At 42.3% G+C, this 26,386-nt stretch overlaps 2 protein-coding genes across 3 annotated transcripts in view; both read left to right on the top strand.

Moving 5' to 3' along the window:
* The first annotated feature begins 825 nt into the window (after positions 1 to 825).
* LOC146189386 (sodium-coupled monocarboxylate transporter 2-like) overlaps positions 826 to 26,386 on the top strand; it is a 40,663-nt gene continuing 15,102 nt past the window's right edge. Inside the window, exons 1-7 of the mRNA XM_084603256.1 lie at positions 826 to 1,167; positions 14,131 to 14,196; positions 16,630 to 16,681; positions 17,723 to 17,790; positions 19,506 to 19,663; positions 21,477 to 21,617; positions 23,376 to 23,505. Of these exons, the coding sequence (XP_084459382.1) occupies positions 826 to 1,167; positions 14,131 to 14,196; positions 16,630 to 16,681; positions 17,723 to 17,790; positions 19,506 to 19,663; positions 21,477 to 21,617; positions 23,376 to 23,505 (957 nt within the window). The remainder of the gene's footprint in view (positions 1,168 to 14,130; positions 14,197 to 16,629; positions 16,682 to 17,722; positions 17,791 to 19,505; positions 19,664 to 21,476; positions 21,618 to 23,375; positions 23,506 to 26,386) is intronic.
* Positions 1,956 to 10,593, top strand: LOC146189387 (uncharacterized). 2 transcript variants are annotated; one of them, XM_084604222.1, is made up of 4 exons: positions 1,956 to 2,199; positions 3,966 to 4,130; positions 6,573 to 6,671; positions 10,158 to 10,593. In XM_084604222.1, the coding sequence occupies exons 1-3, from the start codon at positions 1,986 to 1,988 to the stop codon at positions 6,587 to 6,589; spliced, it is 396 nt and encodes a 131-aa protein (XP_084460348.1). In that variant the 5' UTR covers positions 1,956 to 1,985; the 3' UTR covers positions 6,590 to 6,671; positions 10,158 to 10,593. The 2 variants fall into 2 exon arrangements, with proteins under 2 accessions (XP_084460348.1, XP_084460349.1); XM_084604223.1 differs by lacking the exon at positions 1,956 to 2,199 and adding an exon at positions 2,380 to 3,207.

Raw genomic sequence — 26,386 nt, 5'->3', positions numbered from 1 at the left:
TACAAAGTCGCCACATAATATACGCCGCAGGAACCCCAGTAACTACTTTATTCTCGCTATAAGGAAGATCCTCTAGTTTTGGCAGTTGCATCCCGCCAACCTATTGGGAGCTCCGTATACTTTTGAATTCTGTGCCTAATAATTTGAAACGCATGCTGCTGGATAATTCCCTGTGTCGTTTCCGCACCTTGTCGTATCATACGTTCGTGTTACGTTCTGCGGAGATAAATTGAAGTATACAACCAAAGAACAGTGGTACAAAAATCGAGAAGACTGATCAGAACAGGTGGCACAGAAAAACATACTGACATACGAGAGAGCAGGCTGTTGCCCCATGCACCGCTTATCTACGCAGTGCGCAGACTTATCAGCTTCAGTGTTTTCTATGTTACGTTATTCTGCGGTTTCGTATTCCAATATGATGCCGTATATAGCCGTTACACTCACGGGTATTTAGACGCCATCTGTCACCAGCGAAGGCCTGAAGCCGTCAGTTCAAGAGAGCAGTGCAATGTACTCGATGATTTATGTCAGCAATTATTACTCAAGCTATATTTTCTCATAAACCCGTGTACATTACAGCCGCGCACCGAGCCTTAAATTCAGTTTCATGAGATCAAATCGTACGTCATAAAAATTGAGTGAGCAGGTGCGATTCTATCCATCTGCGCACACACAAACAGGGGAGTTCGAGGTCACTTTCTCGTGTTTTTGTTTCAGGCTTGGCATCTGCTCAGTGCTCCCTTTGCTTTCAGTAAGCAAGCATGATTTTCGCAGAACGCGCGTAGCAGCTGCGACCGACATTTTCATTTGAAGCCTTCCACAATGGTGCGAATCTTGGAATACATCATATTTGGGGTTCTGGTAGCAGTAAATCTTCTGTTCGGCTCGTATTACTCGTTTAAGAAGAGAATGCCATCACCTGGCGTTGCCGCCACTAAGGCAGAAGTATTTTTAGGAAGCCGAGCTCTGAGCATGCTTCCACTGGCAGCTTCGTCGGTGGCATCGGTCTTCTCTTCGACGGGACTCATCGGCTTCCCGGCGCACTTCTACGCCTTTGGGTGGCACGTGATGTGGTGCGGGATTACGCCCGTGCTCTTCATTCCACTGGCTACAGACGTGTTTGTGCCTGTGCTGTACGAGCTAAAAGTGACGTCCATATTTGAGGTGAGTGTGCAAAGCTAAGCAGTTCTTTCTATTTTCGGAGTATCCTACAGTTCAGTTTATTTATTTATTTACATATACCTTACAGGCCTCCAGAGAGGCATTGTGTAAGGGGGGGGGGGGGGGGGGGGCAAATACAAAGATATCCGCAAAGTGGGTAAAAAACAAAATCACAATCGCAAGTACAGGAAAACAGTGGTAAATGTACAAATCTATAAACATAATAAACGATATATCACAATGAAGAGGGAGTTATAAGAATACTAAGCACAAATCATATAAGGCAAGCGAGAAGATTGCAAGGTAGTATACAGACGCAAAAAAAAAAAATGTAGATTGAGCTATTCCACAGAACTACTGCGCATCACCAAAGCCCCTTCAAGGAATAGTGCCATAAATGACAGGAACATACATGATATGCTAAGCGTTATCAATTAAGTGATTCAGCATATCTTCGCGAAACGCTTCGTGATTGTGGAGCGATGCGATGCTATTCGGAAGATCATTCCTCAGACGGATGGCGCGCGGGAGTGATGAAAAGTTAAAAGCGTTAGAACTGCCGTAAATGCGAGGATAGCTGTAGTCGTTATGCAATCTATGCGATAGGTACACTGTAAAAAATATTCGTCACTTTGACGGCCTCCCTCTACTCTGTTTTGATGGAGCGCTGACGCCAACCGAATAAACTGCCGCCGAGGAGTCAAATAGCCGGAGAGAGTGAAGAGAGCAGGAGTACTAAAAAACAAACACAATGCGCGCAGATCGTTCGCCGCCGTTGGGGTTACGTCACACAACCCGTGATCCGCATTTGGCCTATCGCAATGTTTTGTTCGGCGTCGGGCGAGACCCAGCCTGCCGCTGCGTTGACTGCGTGCGAAGTCGACGTCTCCTGCACCGTTTTCGTCGGCTTCTCGTGTTCCTTCTTCCTTTGTGTGTGTTGCGCCATTTTGTATTGCACTTTGCAAAAGGACGGCGTGGTTCGGAGTCGGCCCCGCAGACGAAGCTGCAGTCTCCGACCAAGTCCGCCTGATTACGGTAAGTGTACTGCGTGTTTTATATTTACTTGAAGACTTTGTGGAGCTTGTGGTGTAGGATACAAGCGCGTGCGCCGAGCTAATGCGAAACATGCATCTGAAGGCAACCGGCGTGCGCTCGTATTGTGCTCCACATAACGACAGAAGGCTGTCCGCTCGCATTCGTTAGGGGAAAGTTGTAGGCGCGGTATATTTGTATAGAGAACGTGAATTTTTCACGCGTATTTGTGCAAAGTGTGTCCATGGTTTGGTTTGTGCGGCTTAACGTCACAAATTGAAAGGTTACGTATAAGAGGTGATTAGGAAGGAGTTGCCGCGGAGATGGGGTTGCTGAATATATGTGATAATGGCGCGGCTCACGGCCAGGGTGCTCACGGCGCATTGTGCAAGTAATTTTTAAAGCGCGCATGGACCGCACGTTGGGCGTGATACAGGTGCATAAGTTAAATGGTACGTTGTTCTCGGTGATTGAAGAGCAGCAGTCAGAGAGGGCTCTCGCGTGTTCAAAAGCACGAAACCCAGCAGCGGGTTGAAATATTGTGGTGTTGACCGGAGTGATGTCACGAGGCTCATATTTTCAACGTGTGCATTCGCCTATTAAGAGCACAGGACAACGCTGGCTTTTTTTTATGTGCTGTTTTCTTTATATCAAAATGCACGGATCAATTTTGAGTGTTTTGCTACTTTTGGTGACTGCAGACATTGAAAGGATTAACTTCCGATGCCTGGCGAGCTGCCGTCTGTTTGAAGATCGTTTTATCTTTCTTTGACGCCTAGCCGCCAGGGCACGGTATGTGGCGTGCGCGAAAAATGTGGAAGATGGCGTCTTGCTGACGCTCATAGTCGATTTGCTCAAGCGGCGGGGCCTAGCGCCCGCCTGAACACCTGCATCCTTCGGCGCTGCTCTTGGGAGCTATCATATAACTCGTCGCTGCGGACCACAGTGCGGCCATGGTGCCCCAGCTCGTCTTTCGTCTACCGCGTGACCACCTGCAGTCCGCAGAGAAAGGTGTTTGATAACAATACCTTCTGTCTCTTTTTGCTTTTTGCTGGGACGATGTTCGCTGAAAGCCTCAGCCAGCTTTTCTCTGTATTTAAGTAGGCGGACGTACGCGCGGAAAAAACCGCGTGCCAAGCGTTACACGACTCCAGTCAACATCACAGTAGAGCAGCCCGCTGCTGCGTTTTGCCCAGAGAGCCGTCTGCGTGGCAGCCCCGCCACCATGGTCGCATGCGCAGAGAAAAGTGTTTGATAACAAGATTTTGTCTTTCTTCGGCCGCAGGGGCACCTTCTCTTGAGCCAAAACAAAGTCAAATATAGTATGAGTTCGCAGTGCTATTACTTTTAAATAATTTTCTTTCTAGAATTAGAAGATATTGTAAACATTTTTTTTATTTAGATTGGCAAAGTTGTAGCTGTAATCCTTATGGTCTGTCAGTAGTCATTTTCCAATAGAGTCTATTTTGTGTACATATATTATTATATTTTCTTGTTAATAGATAGCCTCATTTTGTAGAAGCAGTGCTCTTGCTAGAAAAACTTGTTCTAAATCAAGAAAGGCGGGTTGCACCATGCTGAGAGTTTTTGCTCATCTTACAACTGGACAGTTTATATTAATATAGAAACAATAGTCCTGTATGGTGGTATTATTCTTGAGATTCATTTCATATTTGTCTGTGTACTTATGCAAAGTATGTTGCAAATCATAATTGTTTTGTGTACCCATGATGAAATTTTATGTGAAGTAATGTGGTTTTCACATGCAGGCTCAGACATGGGGGACATCCATCGAGTTGTGCTGGCAGTAGATGAAGAAGAGTGCTTTAGCATTGCAAGCATGGAGAAAGCAATGGCACTACTACTTGGAGCGTTCTTCGTGTTCAATATCTCCTATCCACATGGCGCCCTCTTACTATGGTGTTTTTGCAGAGGTAAATGAGTTTCAAATGATGGAAAAAAATATTTTCATCAGGTGTTGTAATTTCTGTACTGGTTACATATTTAAGACAAAGTGTTACTATAAGGATAAAGCCCTTTAGTTGCTAGGAAATAAATAGAATTTCATCTCTAGTTTTTAAGCAATTTAATCATTGCTGAGGCTTTTTATATATTGGGTTCCATAGAACAACTTGCACAATTGATATTTTTTATTTTGATGACTAGGAAAGGTGAATAAACACTCTACACTTGGATCAACCATGCCATCATGGAACTGTTTGATGGCAATTGCAGAAGGGACTTGTAGAGCAACTGCTGGTTCATTCTTTAGTTGTGCCTGACTATCATGCGTAAAAAAATTACTTAGCAGGTATTTAGCATGGCAAGATGGCAGTCTTAAATAAGTTACACTAGTAAATATCGTGCATATTAGTAATGCATTTTACATCATGTGCTTAATACATTTCTGACTTGCATAAAAATTTCTGAAAATGTACTGTCGCACTTAATATGCACTACAACGCACAAGATGCAGTAGGAGCTATGTTCTTGGCACACACTGACTATAGCCTTGCTCACAATTTATTCATTCAGTTGAAGAAATGGATAACAGAGTTCATTTATTATTTTTACAAGTTGCATGCTCTCCCTAAATGCTCACTAATTTATTGTTGCATGGATGCCAGAATTGATTCACTCGTGATGCGTTGCAACTCGTATCGAGCATAACAGTACATTCTATTTACTTTGTTGAATAGGAAGCAACCAAGTTGTTAATGAGATCTAATAGCCTTCGTTACTGAGCTCTAGGTGATGTCCATGTGACTACCTGAAGGTTTTGAGTTCGCGTCCTGTGTTTTGGGCTGATATTTAAGGCTTTCATGGTAATAATGTGAAAATGTTGTTTCATTGCTGTCGCTCATCGTCATATGTAGAGGCTGCTTCGATTTATTTAGCTGCATCTCGAAGTAAGTTAAGTCTTTTGCCCTTACTGCAACCTACTACTATTGAAGATTACCCTCTTTTCCTCTTGCAGCATGTATAGTAGGAAATGATTCTGTATAGTTGAGCATATTAAGAGTGTGAACATGTCTGCCATCAGAACGTCCCAAACATGTTTCTCTTCACCACTTCAGCATACTCAGCCTCAAAGAAGATTATGCACTATAAACATTCAAGGCATTCTAGACAACTATATGCCAAAATATATGAGTCACATTATATATGACATAGAAATGAATTTTGTGTATGTCAAGAATGATTTTCCTTGCCCCCTCCTTTCTAATTACTCTTGCTACGTTAGTGTTGCAAAACTGAAATAATTGTTAAACCTAGCTTGCCATTATTTTGCAGGTATATCTTGGGCACATCTTCCATATATTGTTATAAACTGAAGCAAATTCCCATAATTTTTTTTTCACCTTTCCCACGACCTTTTAGTAGCCTGTATCTATGCGTAATCAAACATTAAACACTATGCAGCTCAACAAAAATATTGATTTATTTATACCACGCATTACTTTTGATTAGGATAGCACATGTTACCTCAAATATCTCCATCAGTGGCCTTGGTAGAACGAGAGAAAGAAGAGGGTTTAGACGGTATGATGGAGAACTGAACAAGGGTAAAGGGGGTACACGCCTCAGTTCGCAGGTAGAGCCAACGTTTCGAAAAGTGGACTTGTCTTCGTCTAAGCCCAGATGAAGACAAGTCCACTTGTCGAAACGTTGGCTCTACCTGCGAACTGAGGCGTACCCCCTTTAACCTTGTTCAGTGCTCCATCATACCGTGTAAACCATCTTCTTCCTCTCGTTCTACCAAGGCCGGTGATGGAAATATTTGAGGTAACATGTGCTATCCTAATCAAAAGTAATGCGTGGTATAAATAAATCAATATTTTTGTTGAGCATTATAGTGTTCAATGTTCGATTACACATAGATACAGGCTACTAAAAAGTCTTGGGAAAGGTGAAAAAAGAAATTATGGGAATTTGCTTCAGCTTATAAGAATATATGGAAGATGTGCCCATGATATAACTGCAAAATAATGGCAAGCTAGGTTTAACAATAATTTCATTTTTGCGACACTAACGAAGCAAAGTAATTAGAAAAGAGGAGGCAGAGAAAATTTTTCTTGACACTCAAAATTCATTCCCATGTCATATTTCCATGTCGTGCTAGACGAAGACGTCTACTTATCGAAACATTGGCTCGACTTGCGAACTGAGGCGTGCCCTCTTTATCCTCGTTCAGTGCTACTGCATACCATCACTGGCCTTGCCATTTTTAGACAAATTATTGAGTATATGCTGGAACTACTCCATGCATATCTTTACTGTCTTGCTTCTCCCACCCCTCTGCATTTTAATGAACCATTGTTAGCAGCGTTGCTCACCAAACCAATCTAATTTATTTTACTATTCATATTTTACAGGTACTTTGGAAAAATAAGCCTTTTCAAGGGCCGAGGAAAAGGGCCAGCCAGCGGTATTTCACCGAGGTCGTTGAGCCTGCTGCAGGTGTTTTTACACTGGTGAGTTGGCCTTTGAATTGATCACTGTCACTGTTATGTGGCTTGTGCTACTGTGATAGCTTATAGCAGTGTCTAGAGTTAATGCACATCTACACAATACATTAGGATTTCCTTCACTCCTCTTAGTTCAAGGAACCTCATTCCTACATGAAAGGCTTTTTAAAGAAAGTGTTGTTCAGTGTGACTTGATTGACGCACCATTAGACATGAAAGGCTAAGTTGCAAATTGTGTAGTGCATTAAGATAGAATTCATTTGTATTATAAATTTGTCTGAGAATGAGGCGAGGAAATATTCGGCGGCAGCTGGTAGTCTGTGGTAGTTAAAGTAAATGGCAAAAACCCCTTTACTGTGATTATTTCTTGCAGCTCCAAAAATTTGAATATCTGTAGTTGCTGAGATTTGAAGCAGGCAATGTGCAAAACGACCAACTATGTAGCAGTCAAAGGCGAAATTTCTGACCTGTGAGTTTTCCGACTCTCGATTATTTCGACATTTTCATGGAACCACAGCTGTAGTCATAGAACCAATGTTCTAAGTTTTTCAAACCTTTTATATTCGCCGCAGTTCTGCTGCAAAGAGCCGAACCACTATATAATATGCAGAGTGGAAAGTCAATAATTCAGAATTCAAGGGGGCCGAAAATGTGATCAGACAGAAAATTTAATCCAGAAAGGAGCCTAATAAAAGCAAGTCTATTACCATCAGTGGGTTCATTCAGTACATACGAATGGCTGCAAGCTCTTACTGTTCTGAGATATCGTCCACTGCCAAAGCTTGCACTGCTCAAAGTTCGCAGAGATCACATGTCCTTGCTTTCTTCGCAAATACAACAATTTTGATTAATTCATCATTAAGAGATGAGGTAAATGCTTAGAATTTTTGAATAACCCTATGAAACTGACAAGAACTGCCAAGAACATACAGCATCACAGTACTTTTGCCTAATGAACGCTCTGAATATTATTCAAAACCATGCGCCAAGGACCATTTTTTTCCATTTAATCTAGTGTTCTGCTTTTGCACACATTCTTGGAAATGTTCAAGAAATGATTCAGAATTGTGAGTGCCTTCGCACACATTTGTGCAGTGCAACGCAGTAGCAGTGGTGGCTCTTCACAGCTATAACTGCCATGTTTTGAAAATGATTAGCCACATGAACTACAAGACTATGCAGGGAAGTGTCCCACAAAATGTGGTCGTTCAGTGAGCTCGAAGAAAAAATATGTAGCGCAAAAAGACATGGACACATGTAGGAGAGACATGCAGTGCAACAAATGTTTATTTTAGTAAAGAAATGTTTTTATACCTTCATATCACAGTGGACCATCAGGCATGCACTAGCAAAGCGTATCTGACAGATACACAAGTTCCCTTGACAACAGTGCGACCGAAGGGTTGCTTGCATAGTTTTCTTTCGAAAGGGACGATCCACTGGGCTTCAATTATTTCACGTGCTAACCTGTCTTTATGCACATTTAAAATCACGCGTTTTCTGAGATGGGGAATGCATTCACACACATGGAATTGGGTCGATAAACCTTTCCTGCACATGCTCTTAATGCCCAGCCCATGGTCCCAAAGCTTATCACTCAAGCATCTGCCCACTTGTGCTACATATTGTTTGACACAGCCCATAGGAGAGATAAATTGGATAGATAACATTTTCAATGCAATAAATGGATTTTTCTTCAAGCCTCATTGTGCAGCTAACTGCCTTATTCAGTTTTGAAAACGTTTTCGTGCACAGATGGCTCAACTTATAAGGAGCCGAAAAATAGAACTCTGCCACTGGGTTGCTGGGCTCAAAAGAATATAGCGCAGTGATCTAGCAGCAGAGCGGGTTTTTCGGCTCCTAACAAGTTGAGTCGTCTGTGCACAAAAACTTTTTCAGAGCTCAATAAGCCCGTTGGCTACTGCACAAGGAAGCTTGGGGAAAGCTTTGTTTATTGCTCCGAGAATGTTCCCTACCAAATTCCTCTCCCATGTGGCAAACAATATGTAGGAGAAATGGGCAGATGCCTGAATGATAAGCATCGGGACCATCGGCTGGATGTCGAAGAGCATGCGCGGGAAAAGTTTGTCGACTCACTGCCATGTGTGTGAATGCATTTACCATCTCAGAAAGCCTGTGGTTTTAAAAGTGCATAAAAACAGGTTAACACGTAAAATAATTGAAGCCCAGTGATTGTCCCTTTTCAAAGAAAATTATGCAAGCAGCCCTTTGGTCGCACTTTGTCAAGGGAACTTGTGTATCTGTCAGAAATGCTTTGCTAGTGCATGCCTGATGGTCCACTGTAATATGAAGGTATAAAAACCTTTCTTTACTAAAATAAACATTTGTTGGAAGTTCGCACTGTGTGTCTTGACCGTGTGTCTATGTCTTTTTCTGCTATGCTTCTTTCCTTTTATACCACGAACCAACAAGCCCAAGCATCTACCCTTGAGTGAACTCACAGTGGCAGGTTTATTTTGAGTCTAAACTTCGTATAAGCCCATGTTTGCCCTAGGCTTGCAGAACCACTACAGCCATTGTCATCGATTACTGCTTGTCGTCTATGTAAACAATGTGCTGAGACAGTCAAGCATCAGAACGGAAACAAAACTGCGAATCTCTTGCTCCACCATGTTGGCAATTGGAAGTTTATGTAAAGTCATGTTTTTGTACAAAATTTGATTTTTCTAACCTTCCTACAGCCCTAGTGAATCTGAAAAGTTTGTTGTCGGTCTTGTGGCGGTTGCAAATGTGCCTTGCGGGAGGGACAATTTGTTTCTCGGAGCTGGCCAGTTGAGTGAGATGGTACTGATGCATTCAACTAAGACTGTGCCTAAATTGCAGCATATGAAGTGCCCCATAAGTGAAAGTTTGACCTTGAGGAATTTTAAGCGTTTGTGTTCTTTAACTGATAGAATCAGGCAAAGGAAGAAAATTGACCAATATAGTTGCCTTCACATGGGAAACATAAAAGTAATTGCATGAATATAATCTCAATGGTTTAGAGATGAAATGGTAATGAAGTGAGAAAATGAAGCCATTCCTTCCGACAGTGTAAAATGTTTACCTGAACTACGGTACTATAAAGAATTTGACTGTCATCTCAACTTTTGTGGTTCATCTCTGTTCAAATTGTTTATTTTCTAAGGCTTTGGGAAATAACAGCTGGGATAAGTGGACTCAAAACTGGAATGTCGGGCTAGCTTGACAAAATCACAATCTCTCGCAGAATCAGGGAAGAGGCTGGACAAAATGACTCAAAGTTCATAAATACGAATTAGACAGATTTCTGTTGTCTCATTTTATAGAAATTACTGGAATGCAATGATGGTAACAGAAGTTGCCCACGTGTTGAATGTTTGTATTTTTTATATCCGAAGTTAGTTTCAGCATATGTTGGATGCTTTTCTTATGGCCCCATATTGTTTTATTTAAATACCCTTAATATGATCATGTATCTAATATGAGTATACGTCATATTCTGTTTTCTAGATACACCATGCATGATTTTGGGAAGAATCTGCGAGCAGCAAGCTGCAAGTTCAAAGTGTATTTCTACATTACATTTTAGCGCATTTATAACAATAAAGGTTTCTTGAAAGTGCTAATTTTTGTGACTTCTTTAAAGATATTCTGCGAGTCAGTCTGCTGCTTGACAGCAGCAGCAGTGGAAGTCTTTGATTAAAAATATAAAGGGACACATCCAAATGACAAAGAGAAGCAGTTGAACTTTGCTCTTGCTCAGCTTCTTACAACCGAGGCTATAGGAAATTCTAAATAAATGTGTTTTAGATTCAAATAGCTGAAATCATATTGATGGATTCTTATAGGTTTATATTGATGGCTTAAATATGCTTTATGTTGAACGATAAAAAATGTTGAACTGATGCTGTACTGTACAAAAAAGTGCTTAATGTCATTGGACCGTGGAGTGAAAACATGTCAAGTTGTCATATTGACGTTTTAAATGTATTTCAAACTGACACAGCAACCGTCAATATGACGGCACATTGTACAATGGCACATTGATGACTCCGTTGTATTCCTGGTTCACAAGCAGTACGTCAAAATGATTAACAACACCATCATGTGGGAATGACAGCCAGCCATCATACTGACGGCATAAGTGTATTATACCAAATAATGAAATGAACCGTCATTTGAGAATGACGATCAACTGTCATATTTACAACTTAAGTACATTATATCGAAATGAAGAAATGCGCAGTCATTTAGAAATTATGGTCAATTGTCATATTGACGGCTTAAATGTATTCCAGTTTGACAAGTAAACATCAAAATGACTAAAAGCACCATAAGTTGAAATGACGGATAATGCTTGGAAATAGAGCTGCCAAGAATTTTCCGTCATTTTGACCAATTTTTTTTTACAGTGTAGGAGGGACGTTGTAGATGACTTAGGGATGACCGAGTGCCATGGGCGTATTTATGAAAAAGAGATAGAAGAGTAATATCACGACGGACATTTAACGGATGAAGTGAAAGTTCAAGCTTGAGCCTGGTTACGCTGAACTGGTAATTATAATTACGCGAGATGAAACGACAAGCCCTGTTTTGTATTGCATCCAACTTCTCCAGTAAATATTGCTGATGAGGTGACCAGGTAGAGGAGGCATACTCTAGGAGCGGACGAACAAACGTTATGTAGGCTAATCTACGAACGTGAGATGCAGTGTTTTGTAGGTTGCGGCGAAGAAATCCTAATGACCTGAAAGCGTGAGAATAAATGGTCGCTATATGATCTGCCCAACAAAGATTGGGAGTGAGGTGGACGCCTGGGTATTTGTACCGTGTAGTCCGAGTCAATGTAACGTTATTAATGTGGTAGAAAAAATTCGAATTCGCTGATTTTCGTGAGAAAGAAATTATGTTACATGTGGAAGTATTCGAGGTCATTAGTCCCATTTTACACCAGTCGTTAACGCGGTTCAGATCATTTTGAAGTAAAATGTGGTCTACAGTGTTCTTTATTGCACGATACATGATGCAGTCATCAGCAAATATGCGTGTACAAGACGAGATGTTATTCGGCAGGTTATTAATATAAATCAAGAAGAGAAAATGGGCCAAGGACGTTTCCTTGCGGCACACCTGATGTGACGTAGGAGGAAGGAGAGGAATAATTCTTAACAACGGTGAACTGCTGGCGATTGGAAAGAAAGTTACGGACCCATGATAAAGTTAGTGAATCGATTTTGACGGCAGAAAGTTTAGCTGTTAGTCGGCAGTGCGCTACACGATCAAATGCCTTAGAGAAGTCCAAAAAGATGCAGTCTGTCTGTAAGTTACTGTTTATGTTGAAATGTAGGTCAGTGGTGAATTCAAATATCTGCGACTCACAGGAAAAACCCTTCCTAAATTCATGCTGCCCGGGGAAAAAGAATTTATTAGATTGTAATTGATTGTAGATATGCGATGCGATAATGTGTTCAAACATCTTGCTGCATATGCAAGTTAATGAGATCGGGCGATAATTTTCGCATGAATGTTTATTGCCGCTTTTGAATACCGGTATTACCTTTCCTATTTTCTAATCGGAGGGGAGCTCACTTATTGACAGGGACTGCTTAAAGATATGAAGTAAGATGGTGCTGGAGGCTGAAATGGTATTTTTGAGTATTTTTGAATTAATGTTATCGGCACCAGAGGAGGAGGAAACCTTAAATTTATTAATCAGGTGTACTATGCCTTCAAGTGTAATGACAACTGACGCCATATAAGGGTTATCAAAACCTGGTACATAGGGGGTGTTCGAAACGTCTTCGCTGGTGAAAACAGAGATGAAAAACGAGTTAAAGACTTTCGGACAGTCAGTGTTAGAGTAGGGGGTGTTGTTCACATCATGTATTGAAATATCATTACACAGGCTAGGATGACCTATTGTTTTCCAGAATTTGCTTGGATTATTTTTCAGTAGTATAGGAAGGACTTCTCTGAAATATTTATGCTTTGCTTCACAAAGAGCAGAGTAATACAGTTTTAGGCAATTTTTATGCTTATCCCAAGCAAATTGCGTACACTGGCGTTTCGCGTTTCGGTAGAGTCGTTTTTTCTTATTTCTCATACGCTGATGCTTTCCTGTAAACGAAGGGTTTGATTTATCATTTGATATTCAGATAAGTGGAACGTGTTCTTCTACCAGTTTATTGAGCTTGTCTCAAAAAAGAGCCCAATTATCTTGCACTGACCGGTGGTGAAACGAAGATAATAGTATTGAAGAAAATACCTCATTGCAGAAGCTGCCGAGGCGGAAAGTCGCAGAAATCATTCCTGCCTCCTGAAAGTGTGAAACACATGTGCAATGCATGAATTTGTTTCTAATATAGGGGTACAGCTGGATTAACAGAGCACACTGCGTGTTCCTACGCATTAAGATCAGAAAAACAACAGGGGGAGCATCAGCATCCTTAACAGGTGATGCAATAACGTCGACGAATACATTGTTGTTAAGTGATAGGTTTAGTTATTTTCTAAATACTAGGCCTCATTACTAAGGCTAAATAGTCGGGTTCAGTCGTGCTGATAATTATCACTCCTAAGTAGCTCACCTAAGTACTACTTCTATTTAGGAAAGCTGGGCACCAATGCTAACAGGTAGCTTCATTTCAAATACGTGTTAATGCCATGAGTATGTGGCTGATGTCTTTTCTAGAACATGAGAGTGGTATGAGACATTTAAGCTTTCGATCGAATGCTTGTGAGTTGTGCATATTAGAACACGAAGCCAGACTGCAAGGATTCGATTCCGCTCGGCCAACGTTTGTTTTCAAGAGAAAGCTTTCTTTTCGCAGGCGTTATGTAATCCCGTTTGCCTGAATATGCGGCCCAGTGAATGCCGTCGCAACCCGCCACGTCTCCTGGTAACTGGCACCTGCCACGCCGCGTGCGAACAGCGATACTAAATTCTCTTACTGGTCAAGCGCTGCATAGTGTGAAGCGGTTAGATTACGAGGCATTGCTTGGTAGGTGACGGTTTAGACGCACTTGTAGAATTTTTTCACACCCGAATTTTTAATGTGGAAACTGTTTGAATCGATTCAACATGGCAGCAATCGATTTACAGTAAATAAGAGGTTATATTATTTTCTCAGGATAGATAGGTTAAATCAGCTTCGGTGGTACTCTTCCCCAAATTCATGAACTCCGTAAATATCCACGTCATTATCCGTCAAAGTCAGAAACACGGAGGGGAGCAAAGAAGCGCTTCTCTTGCTAATAAAATATCGGTGACTCTAAAGATGTACGCCAGCATATGGTCAGCCCAGAAGCATACCACCAGATCTTTACAATATAAGAAGCCATGCAGTTAGTATATCAAAACATGCAACCTCCAAACACGCTCTCTACAGTCAATATATTTAAAACCTATGGGGCGACTCAAAGAGGAAATGATGTCGTGTGAATATTTTGTGATAACTGTCAAGGTACTGTCTTCTTTTGGCAGTACCTCCGTCTGCGCTTCAACCGTGTTATATCACTGACTGCCTGTGCAATCTACATATTTCTTACGGTAAGTAAACGCAAACTTGTGCTTTTCTCAGTGGTCATTTTAGTAGCAAAATTATAAATACCTGCAGCGAGCAAGTAACCATGCTTCTGCCAATTTTCCCGCGAGACAATGCCTGGCAATTAATATAAATAGTTAAAGACAATCCGTTGCTCTTTATCAAAGACGTCTGGGGCTAGATGAAAGCTCGTCTGTTCATAAACTAAAGGCACTCGCAGACCAAAAAACCAAAAACAACAAAACGTTAAGTGCATGACTCTTCGGCTTCCGTAACAAAACAATGACATTCACCACTTCGTAGAAGTCACCGGGATAAGTGACGCCTTGCTTCGAAGTCTTCGCACTTTTGAAGTCCGCATCACTCATTTTCCCAGAATAAAATTGCCACATGCAATTATAAACTTAAACACGTTCCAAGAACACATCCCTAGTGAAAACACATTATGATTCACGACAACCTCATATACATTTCTCATACTAAACTTGTACAAATCGCATATCATATCATACAAACATCATTCATCGTATGAGAAATTATGAGATTATGTGAGATTTGTATGGGTTTAGTATGAGTTTACTATGAGAAATCTGTATGAGGTTATTGTGACTGATACGGTTTTTTCGCTAGGGTGCACCGGCGTGGTTTACAGAATCCTTTGTCCCATTGATGACTGCGTCTAAGAAGTGAAGCTGAAAATGTTGGGAACCGCAAAAAAGAAGCATTTTAAAAAACAACAAAAAAAAAGAATCTATTGCTATCACCGAATGGACAGCATTAAAAGGTACCGATGCTCATTCCGGCACGTAATGCGTGTTACCAAGTAAAAAGAATTCTATTTATTTGCCTTTACATGTAATAACACCCTTGGAGACAGCATTTACACCTTCTGTCGCAACACTGGAAATGTAATCATTTCATACGCAAGCACTCTACGTCATTTTGTTCAAAGCTATTTAAGATCAGATCTCTGCTTCATTTCATTGTGAACACATTCATGAACGAAAAGTTTGTATATTTTCATTTTGCTTTGTTTTGAAATTTGGTGGGCGAGTGACATTTTACCTTTTGGGGTGTCAATAATCTCGATTCTCCTGCTGCTTTATCTGTGTCAGCTAGGCATCAAAAGGAAACTGAAATCTGTATCTGCCACGGAATCGTAATGGCCACTGAAAGACTATGCAGATGCGTTTTCACGAGATTAGGAATCTGCTGTGGTCATGACGGACAAGCGTTTTCACTTTCCCGTGCAAAAATACTTTGGTTCATAAGTGAAGAAGTTTGTAGGATAACAAGCACACTTCCCAAACTGATGCAACTCTTTTATACTTAGCGACGCCTTTCAAATGTTAGGAAAAGTTTATTTAGATCGCCAATGTTTCTGCGTCTTGCTTTTTTGTTAATAATTTCAACGACGTATTTCTAGCAGTCATCGAAATTTGAGTACAGTCTTCTCAGTTTCAAAAGGAAGCTAACTACGGCTGTGAAGAATTTACCCAGAGCACCATTAATGGCTAGTTATTTAAACCACTCCCGAACAAGCACCGCCTTTCCATGGTATACGCAACCTGCTTCATCCCACTGGGGAAAGTTGGTGCTCATTGCATGGTAGAATAAACGGAGGTGTGCGGTGATCATAGCAGTGCCGCAGCCCGCCTGTGTCTTCAACGCTTGCGATGGTGCCGGGAGCTTAGTACTTCACAGTCAATAGGCACGTGGCCTAAAATCGCTAGGCTCCTTATAAGTTCGACAGGATCATAACAAGATGTGACTATTTCTGGTGGGCTCCACGATAACAAATTTGTACAGTCGTCTGCTATTTTCTACGCTTCGTCTGCACAAAGCTCATAGCGGTGGCTGAACAGTGTGTGTTTATGGTTACTCATCATATCAGTATCTTAATCAGAAAAGCGCCAACCTCTTCGCTACAAGCCATCTGCGGCGTTTTATGAGACGAAGAAAGATGTGAAGTTTGGCTAGTCAGAAACCCCTGATCCAAAACTAGAAGCGCAAACCAGACGACCACAATATAGGAAGGAAGATGACCACAATGACGCTTATGCATTCTTCTTCTTTTCATTTTGCCCCTGTGGTTCAGTTTTCCAATTAGAGATTACATATTACAGATGGACTTTGTAGCGAAAATTTCTGCTTACTTGAGTATACCGGGTACACATTGTCAGGTTCAACCTCCGTGAGATCAAGATTCAAGCGCCAGTTCCCCTTTTCATTAGGGCGCGTCTGATTGTGATCTGCTGCAAAAGCTACATCAGTTCATGGCACGCATGTCCTCAGGACGTGTGCTGTACTCCACAGAAGTAAAACTATAGAAGCTGTGTAGCAACGCGAACACAATGCTTGATCCTTGAAGTTTCAGCGCTGGTCTTTCATGTGATTTCATTATGCTACATGCATGTATTCTCTTTTGTTCTCTGCAGCAAAGCGTGGCAGCAATATCTATTTTCGCTGCATCCCTGACACTTGCCGCAGGTACAGTATCGCATACTGTGTCATTTTCTCCGCATTTATCGGCAGAATTCCCGCTCAAAGCTTCCTTTTTGTTTTATTCCAATATACTTACAAGCCATCAACTGTTCTGATGGACACCTTGTAAATGCCTATTTCGGTTACACGAGCCTGTATACAATTAAACCATATTATCGATGTACGGTATCCCGGAAGGAACAAGACTTCATAAACGAGTTCTTTAAATCCGTCAATGGCTTCATGAAAAAAAAAAAAAAAAAAAAACTCTCATACGGATATGGAGTTCTCTAGTGTGCTATGTGATGTTTGGGTTTAATGATGGTCGCGGATCATTTAAGAGGCGGTAACGCCACATGAAACGTAATTAGGGCAATACATTCAAAGAAATTCGTCTAAGCAATAGCGATCAGTTTCTTTTTGTCACATAGCTGTGCATTTCGTTTTCGTGGTATTATTTCTCTTCCTATTGGCTATCCACTGTGGGTTCTTTTTACTGTTGTTACAGCCCTTTCTAGTTCAGTTTCGCAGTTCCGTCTCCGCTAGCATGCATATAGGTACGCTAGTTTGACATGACGGTTCCTGCTAGAGCGGAACATGAATTAGCCTTTTCGATAGAGGCTGGAAAAATAGCACTGAAGGATGCACTGTGCATCTACAATCTGGGCCTAGCATAGCTAATATTCTGTGATTCATCCGTCGCGAGTCAAAAACACCTTTTTATTGAGACGCTCTTTAGGCAATTACAAAAAAACATTCGGGAGAAAGGGTGCGCATCATAGCGGCGAGCTACGAACGACGGAGTGTCGTTCAAACTGTTCATGAATCACTCCGTAGAAGTGTTACGCACAATAACACCTGTGTCACTTCGAGACCACAAAACAATGAATCGGCGGTAAAAAAAAAATCGGAAAGTAAAAACAGATCCCGAATCGCAGCTAGAATTGCATATATATGCAACCGTCGCATAATGTGAACGTCTAGTGAAATAAAACCCTGTAGAAGCCTTCTTATACTTGGTCTAACATTGTTTTTTCTATTTTTCAGTCTTCAAAGCGCCCTTGTTCTGGAGTAACATTGCCATAGGATTTTCGGGGACGCTGTATACAGTACTGGTAGGTAGCGTAGGTTGGAATGTGGTTCTGCTAGTTGCACCTATGGCTTGGCGTTGCTTTCGCAAGCAAATACGCCTTCCTAATCTGGATGGCTGACAGCCTTGCTTGTGAACGATGTGGCGTTTTTGAAACGATTGAGCCCCTCCCTTGTGATTGCCCTGTTTTTGCAACTGAACGACATACGCTGCATACTGCATTGGATCGACTGGACGCTCACACCTTAACGGAAGGAAAGATCTTGGGACCACGGCCACAAACATCATCTGCGCTCAAAGCCTACATGGCACTTATTCGCTTTTTAAGAGAGACTAGCCTGACTGACAGAGTGTGACTTTCTCACCTCTTCTCCTCTTCTACCCTATCCCTTTAATCCCCCATTACCCTTCCCTAGTGCAGGGTAGCCAACCGTAATTCCTCCTTTCTGGTTAACATCCCTGCCTTCCGCCCTTCTTTTCTCCTTTTCTCCTACACCTATATAAATTCACAATCCACCCACATTGTAAAGCTGGCGACGAGCCCTAACATCATACCATAATTCTAAGACTCGGAGCTGCAAGTCGAATATTCAGGATGCAGGGACTTTTCTTTTCAACGCATTAAATATTCCACAGTTCGCGTTGGTGACTAGGTTGAATCAGTGATAACTTTAATTTATGAGTCTGAATAGAAATTATGATTTTGTTATAATCTAATAGAATTCTTTGGTTTCGGACTGGTTGGTCATTCGTAAAGGTTGGGACCTCATACATTGTATCAAAACCAGAATGGCTGCATGCTCAGAGTCAAATGTAGCGGATGCAGGTGCTTTAATCTTCTGTCAACCGTCTTCAACAAATTCAGTAGTACGCATCCGAAAGTGCTTTGAATTTTTAATATAAAAACAGAGACAGAAAACTTTCAGCAGAAGGATCATGTGGGATTTATTATCGATGGTGGATATCACTTCGTAGAGTTTTAAAACTCATCTTTCCAATGATATCAGAACGCCTGGTTTAGAGCAAATAACTGCGTGCCAAATTGAAGAGTGCAATTTGTTTTTAACGAGGGTTTACACGGGCAAACGCTCTAACAAGCCCACTTCGCAGCTAGCGCCGCCAAAATTGTTAGAACTACCAATAATACTGCATTCTCCTGCATATGAAAACAAATAAAATACCCTGAAGGCATGTTTAAACCATTAATGGCGTTTACGTGCCTCGTGATCAATGACAAACGATATTAGTGCGATTAGTAACAAATCCGCTATAACTCTTCTGTATCTTGCAAATAGCCCTAAAGCGTTTTGTTTTGTATTTGTATACACCTGCCATAAATATTTCTTGCCTTTTTATAGTCTATTTGGCTTAGTACTGCCATAGAACAAATAACTGTTAACAAGTTACTGCATGCCTTTTGTAATGATAGACAGTTTTTCGTGCAATATTTAAGCTTTAGGCGTGTAAAGCGTCCTGAGTGTCTACAATCAACTATTTTTACTTTTTCTCTTCATTACAACTTTCTGCTTTAAACTACGTCAAAATTTATTACCTTTAACAGAGTCAATCGTTTTATTATAGGCGAGAAGAATTTGCTCCCTTTGTTATCCGCACTTGTTATTTAGCAGCAACATTGCACGAGGATTATAACTATATGAAAGATCCTAATTGGCATTTTAATCGAACTGTCAGTCTTTACTTTAATTGCATTGTTTCTCTAAGTAACTCTAATCTTTTCAGGGAGGACTCCGAGGAGTGGTGTGGACGGACTGCATGCAGTTCCTAGTCATTCTGATCGCTCCGACTACGTTTGTGGGGAAAATTCTGGTCGATTCCTTCTCTGCAAACACCACTGTTAAACCACTGAGTGACCTCAATCTCAAAGAATACATTGGAGAGTAAGTCCGGGCACTCAACCCGTTCCTAACAAATCAAACTCTAGACTGCCACTTTCTGTTTTGTACCTACTGCGAGATCATTTTGAGGATTTCCAAACTTCACCGTTGCTGCTGGCGTAAGCGTTAGTACACTTACCACATGAAACGAATTTTCTAAGGCAACGCAAATCCTGGATTTTCAAAGCTTTTATGTTTTCCGAGACTGAAAGGAACCTAAGATATTTTTTTCTGCTAAAAGGCTCGTACCAGGATAGCTGGAAAAACTACAAGATATTTCCTTTTGAAGAAATCTAAACGAATATTGAGCACCAAAAGAGCTCATGATATTTAAAACAATATGCAAATTATAGGCACTACCGCAACGTGAACTCATATATTGAAGAGATATCAGTTTTCTATGATAAGCATTTCTTACGAAGACCTATACTTAATGCATGTGACGTTTTTAGCCCCTGCTCTAAGCATCTTTCCAACTGCAGACCTCTACGGGGGCCGTTTGGACACGATCTCAGGCTGAATTCGATTTTTCAGTGCTGTAAAAATTGTGGCTGTCATTTTTTATTGTCTAGATTTATAGGTTGAGGTATTTTTATTGTCTAGAAATACAGGTTTAGGTATTCTGAAAATTGTCAGATTTATTTATTTTTGTTTTTTGTTTTTTGTATATTCAATAACGGGTTTGTTTTGACAGTACTGTATTCTAAAAAACGCCCAAGCAGGAGTGGGATAACACGTACAGAGATAACGACTGAGACACAATGCCAAATTCAAGCTTTTGTACATCCCACAGTAATAACTAAATAAAATATTAATGGGAATTGGAGTGATTTGCAAGCTTTCTAAAAGCAATCTGCAGTTGTTGATTTGGCGATAAACAATGTTTTTTTTCTTTACCTTGACTTTGAAAACGCGCACATATCCTGTATAGTATGACAGTATTCTAATGATTCCTTGAAGTTTAATCACTTCCCCAGCCATCTACGGCAGCGTCCCTTGTAGTCTTAGTTGCGCTGCTATATTTTAGTCCACATTCCACATACCAGACAACCGTCTATATCTTTCACAAACCTTTTGGTCTTATTAGCACTAATTGCGACTAAAGGAAAAGCTGAAATATCACCTTGTATAGCCATGAATGTATTGATTTGTTTATGCAAATCCCTAACTGTCGATGTAGTAGAAGAAAATGACTTTCAAGTATAAGAGGAAACAAAGAGAGTATCTCATGTCCGACTGTTTTGTAGCCACGCTTTGAAAGGCACAATCAGATAAAGCCATTTCCTTTTCGCTGTCCCTGAGCCTCTATTGCAAAATATTTTGAGAAGACGTTTAGACTTTTTAAAAGTGATGAACGGTAGAATAAACGTCTGAATTAAAACCTTTTACATGGCTTTCTTCTTCCACTGACTTCAATATTTTGATACTTTTTCTACTTCACAGACGAAAGCTGTTTAACATATGTACAAATGAAAAAAAAAACGTTTATGCAACCCATTTAGATGGTTATTGACACCGCAGTGTGTCATAAATTTGGCTCACGAAAGATTCAAACCCCTCGTTTCCGAGCACTCAAAGGCTTCACCACCAACTACGAGCCGACTACTAGTGAGGTATGCACCACAACGTCATAATCGCACCGAATATTGTTGCCTCGTCGATTCCGGTGGGACGCAGTATTTTATCATGCTATTTCTCAGCGACGATTCATTTGTATGAGCAGCTTCCTGGCTATATTTCGTGTCAGAATATTTGTGCATTTTGATACAGGGCGTTCAGCTGTCGTCACCTAATTGCTCCATGTTCTCTCTCACAGCTTCAGCCTCGACTTGACCAGTGATGAAAACGTATGGGCCTGCTTTTTGGGAGCATCGGCGTTAAGTATATACAGGATGTGCATTGACCAAATGGTAGCGCAAAGATTCTTGGCATCTCGGACCCTGAAGGACGCCCAAAAGTAATGAAATGATATTTACGTTTCGGTATTTCGTATAATCCACAAAAGGGAGGCTGCAAAGGGAGATTCACACTAAAAGAAAAATTAGCTGTGTATTAGCTTGTGGTTAAACCAGGAGTTTCGCGCAAGCAATCTGCATGGCTACGCTTAGGTTCTACTACAAAGTAAAGACATGGCTTTTGCGCATAGTAATTTACTCTCTGGTTTCAGCATTATTTATACCATAGGGGAATCACTTCACGTATGAGAACCCCTTGCCTCTCGTCGTCACCATTCTCATTCGAGGGTAGTAGAGTTCTAGTGCTATGACATCGTTTCTACGTCGAACTGCGGGGCACACCGCTGTTACAACGTTCGAACGAACCTTCTGTCCTAGCAAATCGCTGTTGTCGTTCACTCCTACCACTTACCGGATTATATGTCTCCTTCTTCTTCTACTACTTCTTTTTCTTCTATTCTTCTCTTTCTTCTTCTTTTTCTTATTTTTCGTCTCCTTCTCTGTCTTCCACGGTGCCACGCTAACACGGTGCCACGCCGACGGCTTGAAAACCTACCGCAGTGCAGTTTTCGCTACAATACGAGATATCTGAAGTGGAAAAATTACCTAAACATACAGTCTTCGTCAACAGTGTAGCACCCATGGGGGTCTTCTGAGCCTGCTTTTGCGGCTTGTAATGCATTTCGACTGTTCCGAATCTCTCGTTGGCAAGAAGACGTTTTGTCCTACCCTTTCCAATGAGAAGAACCTCCACTAATGCTAAATTAAGGCCACTACACAGCTCAGAAGCCGAACCCCTGGGCTCTGCACTTTTAACAAAGGCTCTACATGTACCACGTTAAAATATGCCCACTGTGTTAGGAAAATGAGGCAATATTGCCTGCAGACTAAGTTTATTCTGTTTCGCGCTTCGTCTACAGACAGCGGAATTTCAAAAATATATATCAAATTCGATTTGAGCTCGATAGCAGAAACAAATCATTTCGCTTAATTTTACGTTGACAGCTTGGAAAATTTTAATTTGGAGACCTACAAACGTTTCGGCATATGCAGATTTGGAATAAAAGATAACAAGAAACCCACCAACTACATGAAAGCAGGTATGGAAAGCTAAATTATGGATTCAAGTTGCTTCATTTATATGTTGGCTTTTCCTGCATTTTTTCTTACGCAAGCTTGCTATAAGGCATATTATAGGAACTCATGTAAATTATTTTTGGTAAGGAACCGGAGCAGGCTCCCACTCTTGTCGTTATCGGTGAGCCATTTAGAGAAGTCTTCTTCCCTTGTTGTGGTTAGTCCCACTTCGCGCGGAATCTGTGTCCTTGGTGCCCTTGTCCCTGCACAAGTCCACAGCTGGTGGCGAACAGCCACTTCTGCAGCTGGTGTGGAACACTTCGGGCATGTGGTTGGTCCGATGTCTGCTTGCGATTCCCATCGGCATGTTACCGGCGGGGTAAGGGCCGTCCCAGCTCTTATCCTTCTAAGGGAAACCTCTTCCAATCTCGTTAAGTTATGAGGAAGGGGGAAGGTCTCACTTGGAATGTCCTCCCGGGTGAGAGAACAGCTAATGTTTGTTCATTTCGAGCTTAGGTGTTCTTTAAAGAAGACTCTTGTGGTCAAACTTTCCACCCCCCCTACACGCAAAAATATATCTAGGTCAGTAGGGGCTTGTGAAATTGCGTAGTTTTATCTTATATATTGTTGAGTTGGTCACAGTGCTGCTTAATTTCACACGACATCCCTTCCTTTCTGCACAGAACCGCTGTCGTCAGTTCTCTCCTGCTAGTAGTGATGTACGTCGTGTGCCTCTCTATGGGAGCGGCGTTGACCATCTGGTTTCGTGGATGTGACCCAGGCCTGCTTGGAGCTATCAGAAGCATTGACCAAGTGAGACTTTCAGCTGCTTTTACGTATTGCCGGATATAATGGCTGTGGCTAAGCTTCGGTTAAACATAGTGTGAAACGATAACTGAAGCATGGGGACGCAGAAGCTTCGGCGGCCCTCCGTGCTGCTTGTCGCTCGCGGCGGCGTTTCGCAAGACTCTCCTCACGTTGTTCCTGCGTTTCCGCCGCTCGTTTGGCTTTAGGTTATTCACTTGTCCTCCGTAAACTTTTAGCTCGCAACGCAATGTCCTCTAGATCGTCAGTTGCAGCCAGCCGACGATTGTAATGACCAGGGCTGCTCGGTTGCTCTTCTTCCCAGGCCATGGCACGGCTCTGGCCGAGGAACGCGGCGTGCCTCTATATATTTATTCGAGATCGACGTTAGCGATCATATGTCTTCCCACGCGGCTGCTCGCGCGTTACGCTCTCTCTCATGTCATTTCACCTTTGACCTTCGTTTTAACCTTGACCTTTTGTAGAAACATAGCTAGCCGAAGTTCAATACCGTAGCAGTCTGGGCGTGTTGGTTATTCATGACGGAAAAATACAGCGCAGAGAAGGACGAGGACAAAATGAAGACACATAGGACACACGAGCGCTGATGTGTCCTATGTGTCTTCCTTTTGTCCTCGTCCTTCTCTGCGCTGTATTTTTCCATCATAGCTAGCCGATGTTGCTGTAGTTTAAGTGTTCGACCTCAATAGCCGGCGGCTGCGATTCGATGGAGGCGAAAAGCAAGGCGTCCGTGTGCTGTACGATTTCAGTTGTGGTTGTTGTGGCTGTAGGAAGAAGAGAAAAAAATGCCCGGGCCTGCTACTGGCTCTGTAGCTGAGCCACCTCCGCTGCCTCGTGCGGACAGAAGAAAAAATAGAGAAGAAAGGAAAAAAAAAAGAGGGAGAGAAAAACGCGCGCCGCAACAACAGCCGTCGTCCACCACCGAAGCAGTGGCGGGTACAGGTAACATTCGGTGGCTGGCTAGCCCCCGCCGCAAGCGGCGTTCACCTACCGTCCCCGCCCCGTAGGACCAGGAACTGCTACTCTTCACCACCTCCTTACGTTTAAGATCCCCAGGTGGTTGAAATCCTTCAGCAGCCCTATACTATGGCTGCTATTTATTTCTTTCCACTTTCACTTTAACCTTCCTTCTTTTCCTTGCAGTGCGGTTCAAGTGTCCACAAAAAAGTGTGACAGGTACTGCGCCTTCCCTATACTGCGAACGAATTAAGTTGTTGCCACTGTAGGAAGAAGGAAACGAAAATGCACGGGATTGCTACTGACTCTGTAGCTGAGCCACCTGCACTGCCTCGTACGGACAGAAGAGAAAATAGAGAAGAAAGAAAGAAAAAGGGGAGAAAGGAAGACGCGTGTCGCAACAGCCGTCGTCCGCCATCGAAACGTTGGCGTGTGCTATGACGGCCTACCACAAGTACAACTACCGGTGATAGGCTATCCCCCCTCCCCCGCCGCAGATGGCAAGGAACAACCATTCCTAGCCCCGTAGGACCAGGAGCAGCCACCTCCCTCGCCCCCTGACGCCGAATTATTTTCCAACCTGACCTAAGAAGTCATCGGAAGCGCACGGTGACCTTTTCTTTACCTTGCGTAATGAAGCTAAAACGTCAAACGTTCGACAAAAATTTTATATATTAAACCAGCGACAGACACAGAAACACAAGAAAAGACGGGACAGTGCTGTGCCGCGTACTTTTTAGATACTGTCACCATGCTAGAAAAATATTTTTCTGCCAAACCAGTCATCATGTTCTCACAGCACCAATATCTGATTTAACAAAAATGTAAGGCTCCTAACGCCTCTTCTTTATTCGTGAATAATTAGAAGCATCACGCGTCGCGAGGTATGTGCACAGACTGATCGCTTGTAGACCGGTACCGTAGGATGTGCGCCGAACGAGCCAAGGGAGCAGCTGTTGACCTATACTTCACTCAAATATGTTTCTAGCACTGCGAAATGCAGAACCACCCCGGTCCAATTAGGATCACGCTTACTAGAATAGGCAATTGGGTCCTACGCGCCTCTTGCCCTCCAACTTTTCGGGGGCACCAGTAGGAACACAATTCTGTATTATAGTGCGCAGGGGAGAGAGGCACTTAGGAGCCCAATTTCAAGGGCTCCTCTGCCATTCGCAGTGCTGCAGATACCTTGTATGACGCAGTATATGTCCGAAAAAGCCAGGGCGGCTGCTCCTGGCCCTGCGAGGCTTGCGGTGGGAATTAGCCTGCCACCGCATTTGTATCTGCTGTAGGCCGTCATTGCACCCGATATCATTTCGGTGGTGGCCGACGGCTGTTGCGACGCGCGTCTTTCTCTCCCACCTCTTTTTCTTCTCTGTTTCCTCTTCTGTCAGTACGAGGCAGTGCAGGTAGCTCAGCCATAGAACCAGCAGCAGGCCCGTGCATTTTGTTTTCCTTCTTCCTTCAGCCGCAAGAACAGCAACACTGTTTATCAGAGGGTGCACTCACTGTCCGGGGAATTGATGTGTGAAGTGTTTCACAGCTATCAAATTAAAAGCAGTCACTTTTAGCTCCGTAAGTACAAGAAACACCGACAGATAGAAACACAAATTAGGATTTCAACGCTGATGAACCGAATGTGGAGAGAAAGCTTTGGCTGCAAGCGACCGAGCGTGGCACCGAACTCAACTTTTTTCAAGTTGACCGGCATTCTAGGCAGAGTACCCGGGCTCGAACCCGACCCCCGGCGGCTGCGTTTCAAAAGACCCCCACTTTACCCAACGATTCCCGGAAGGACTGGGAGGCGGCCCTGCTCGGCTGCTCTGACCTTGACATTTGATGTGAACGATGTTGCAAGAGAAAAGAAAAAATATTACACCGCCAAATTTTGTGCTAGTGGCAATACATTACG

The sequence above is a fragment of the Amblyomma maculatum genome, chromosome 5 (assembly GCF_055883805.1).
Source record: "Amblyomma maculatum isolate TAMU_Amacu chromosome 5, ASM5588380v1, whole genome shotgun sequence".
NCBI lineage: Eukaryota > Metazoa > Arthropoda > Arachnida > Ixodida > Ixodidae > Amblyomma > Amblyomma maculatum.
This window is presented reverse-complemented; position numbering and strand designations above follow the sequence as displayed.

What these genes read in the sequence shown, in the direction of transcription:
- LOC146189387 (XM_084604222.1), top strand. Translation starts at nt 1,986, where the DNA reads ATGTTTTGTTCGGCGTCGGGCGAGACCCAGCCTGCCGCTGCGTTGACT. An exon ending in ACCAAGTCCGCCTGATTACG is followed by an intron (nt 2,200 to 3,965) that starts GTAAGTGTACTG and finishes TTTCACATGCAG; the next exon opens with GCTCAGACATGGGGGACATC.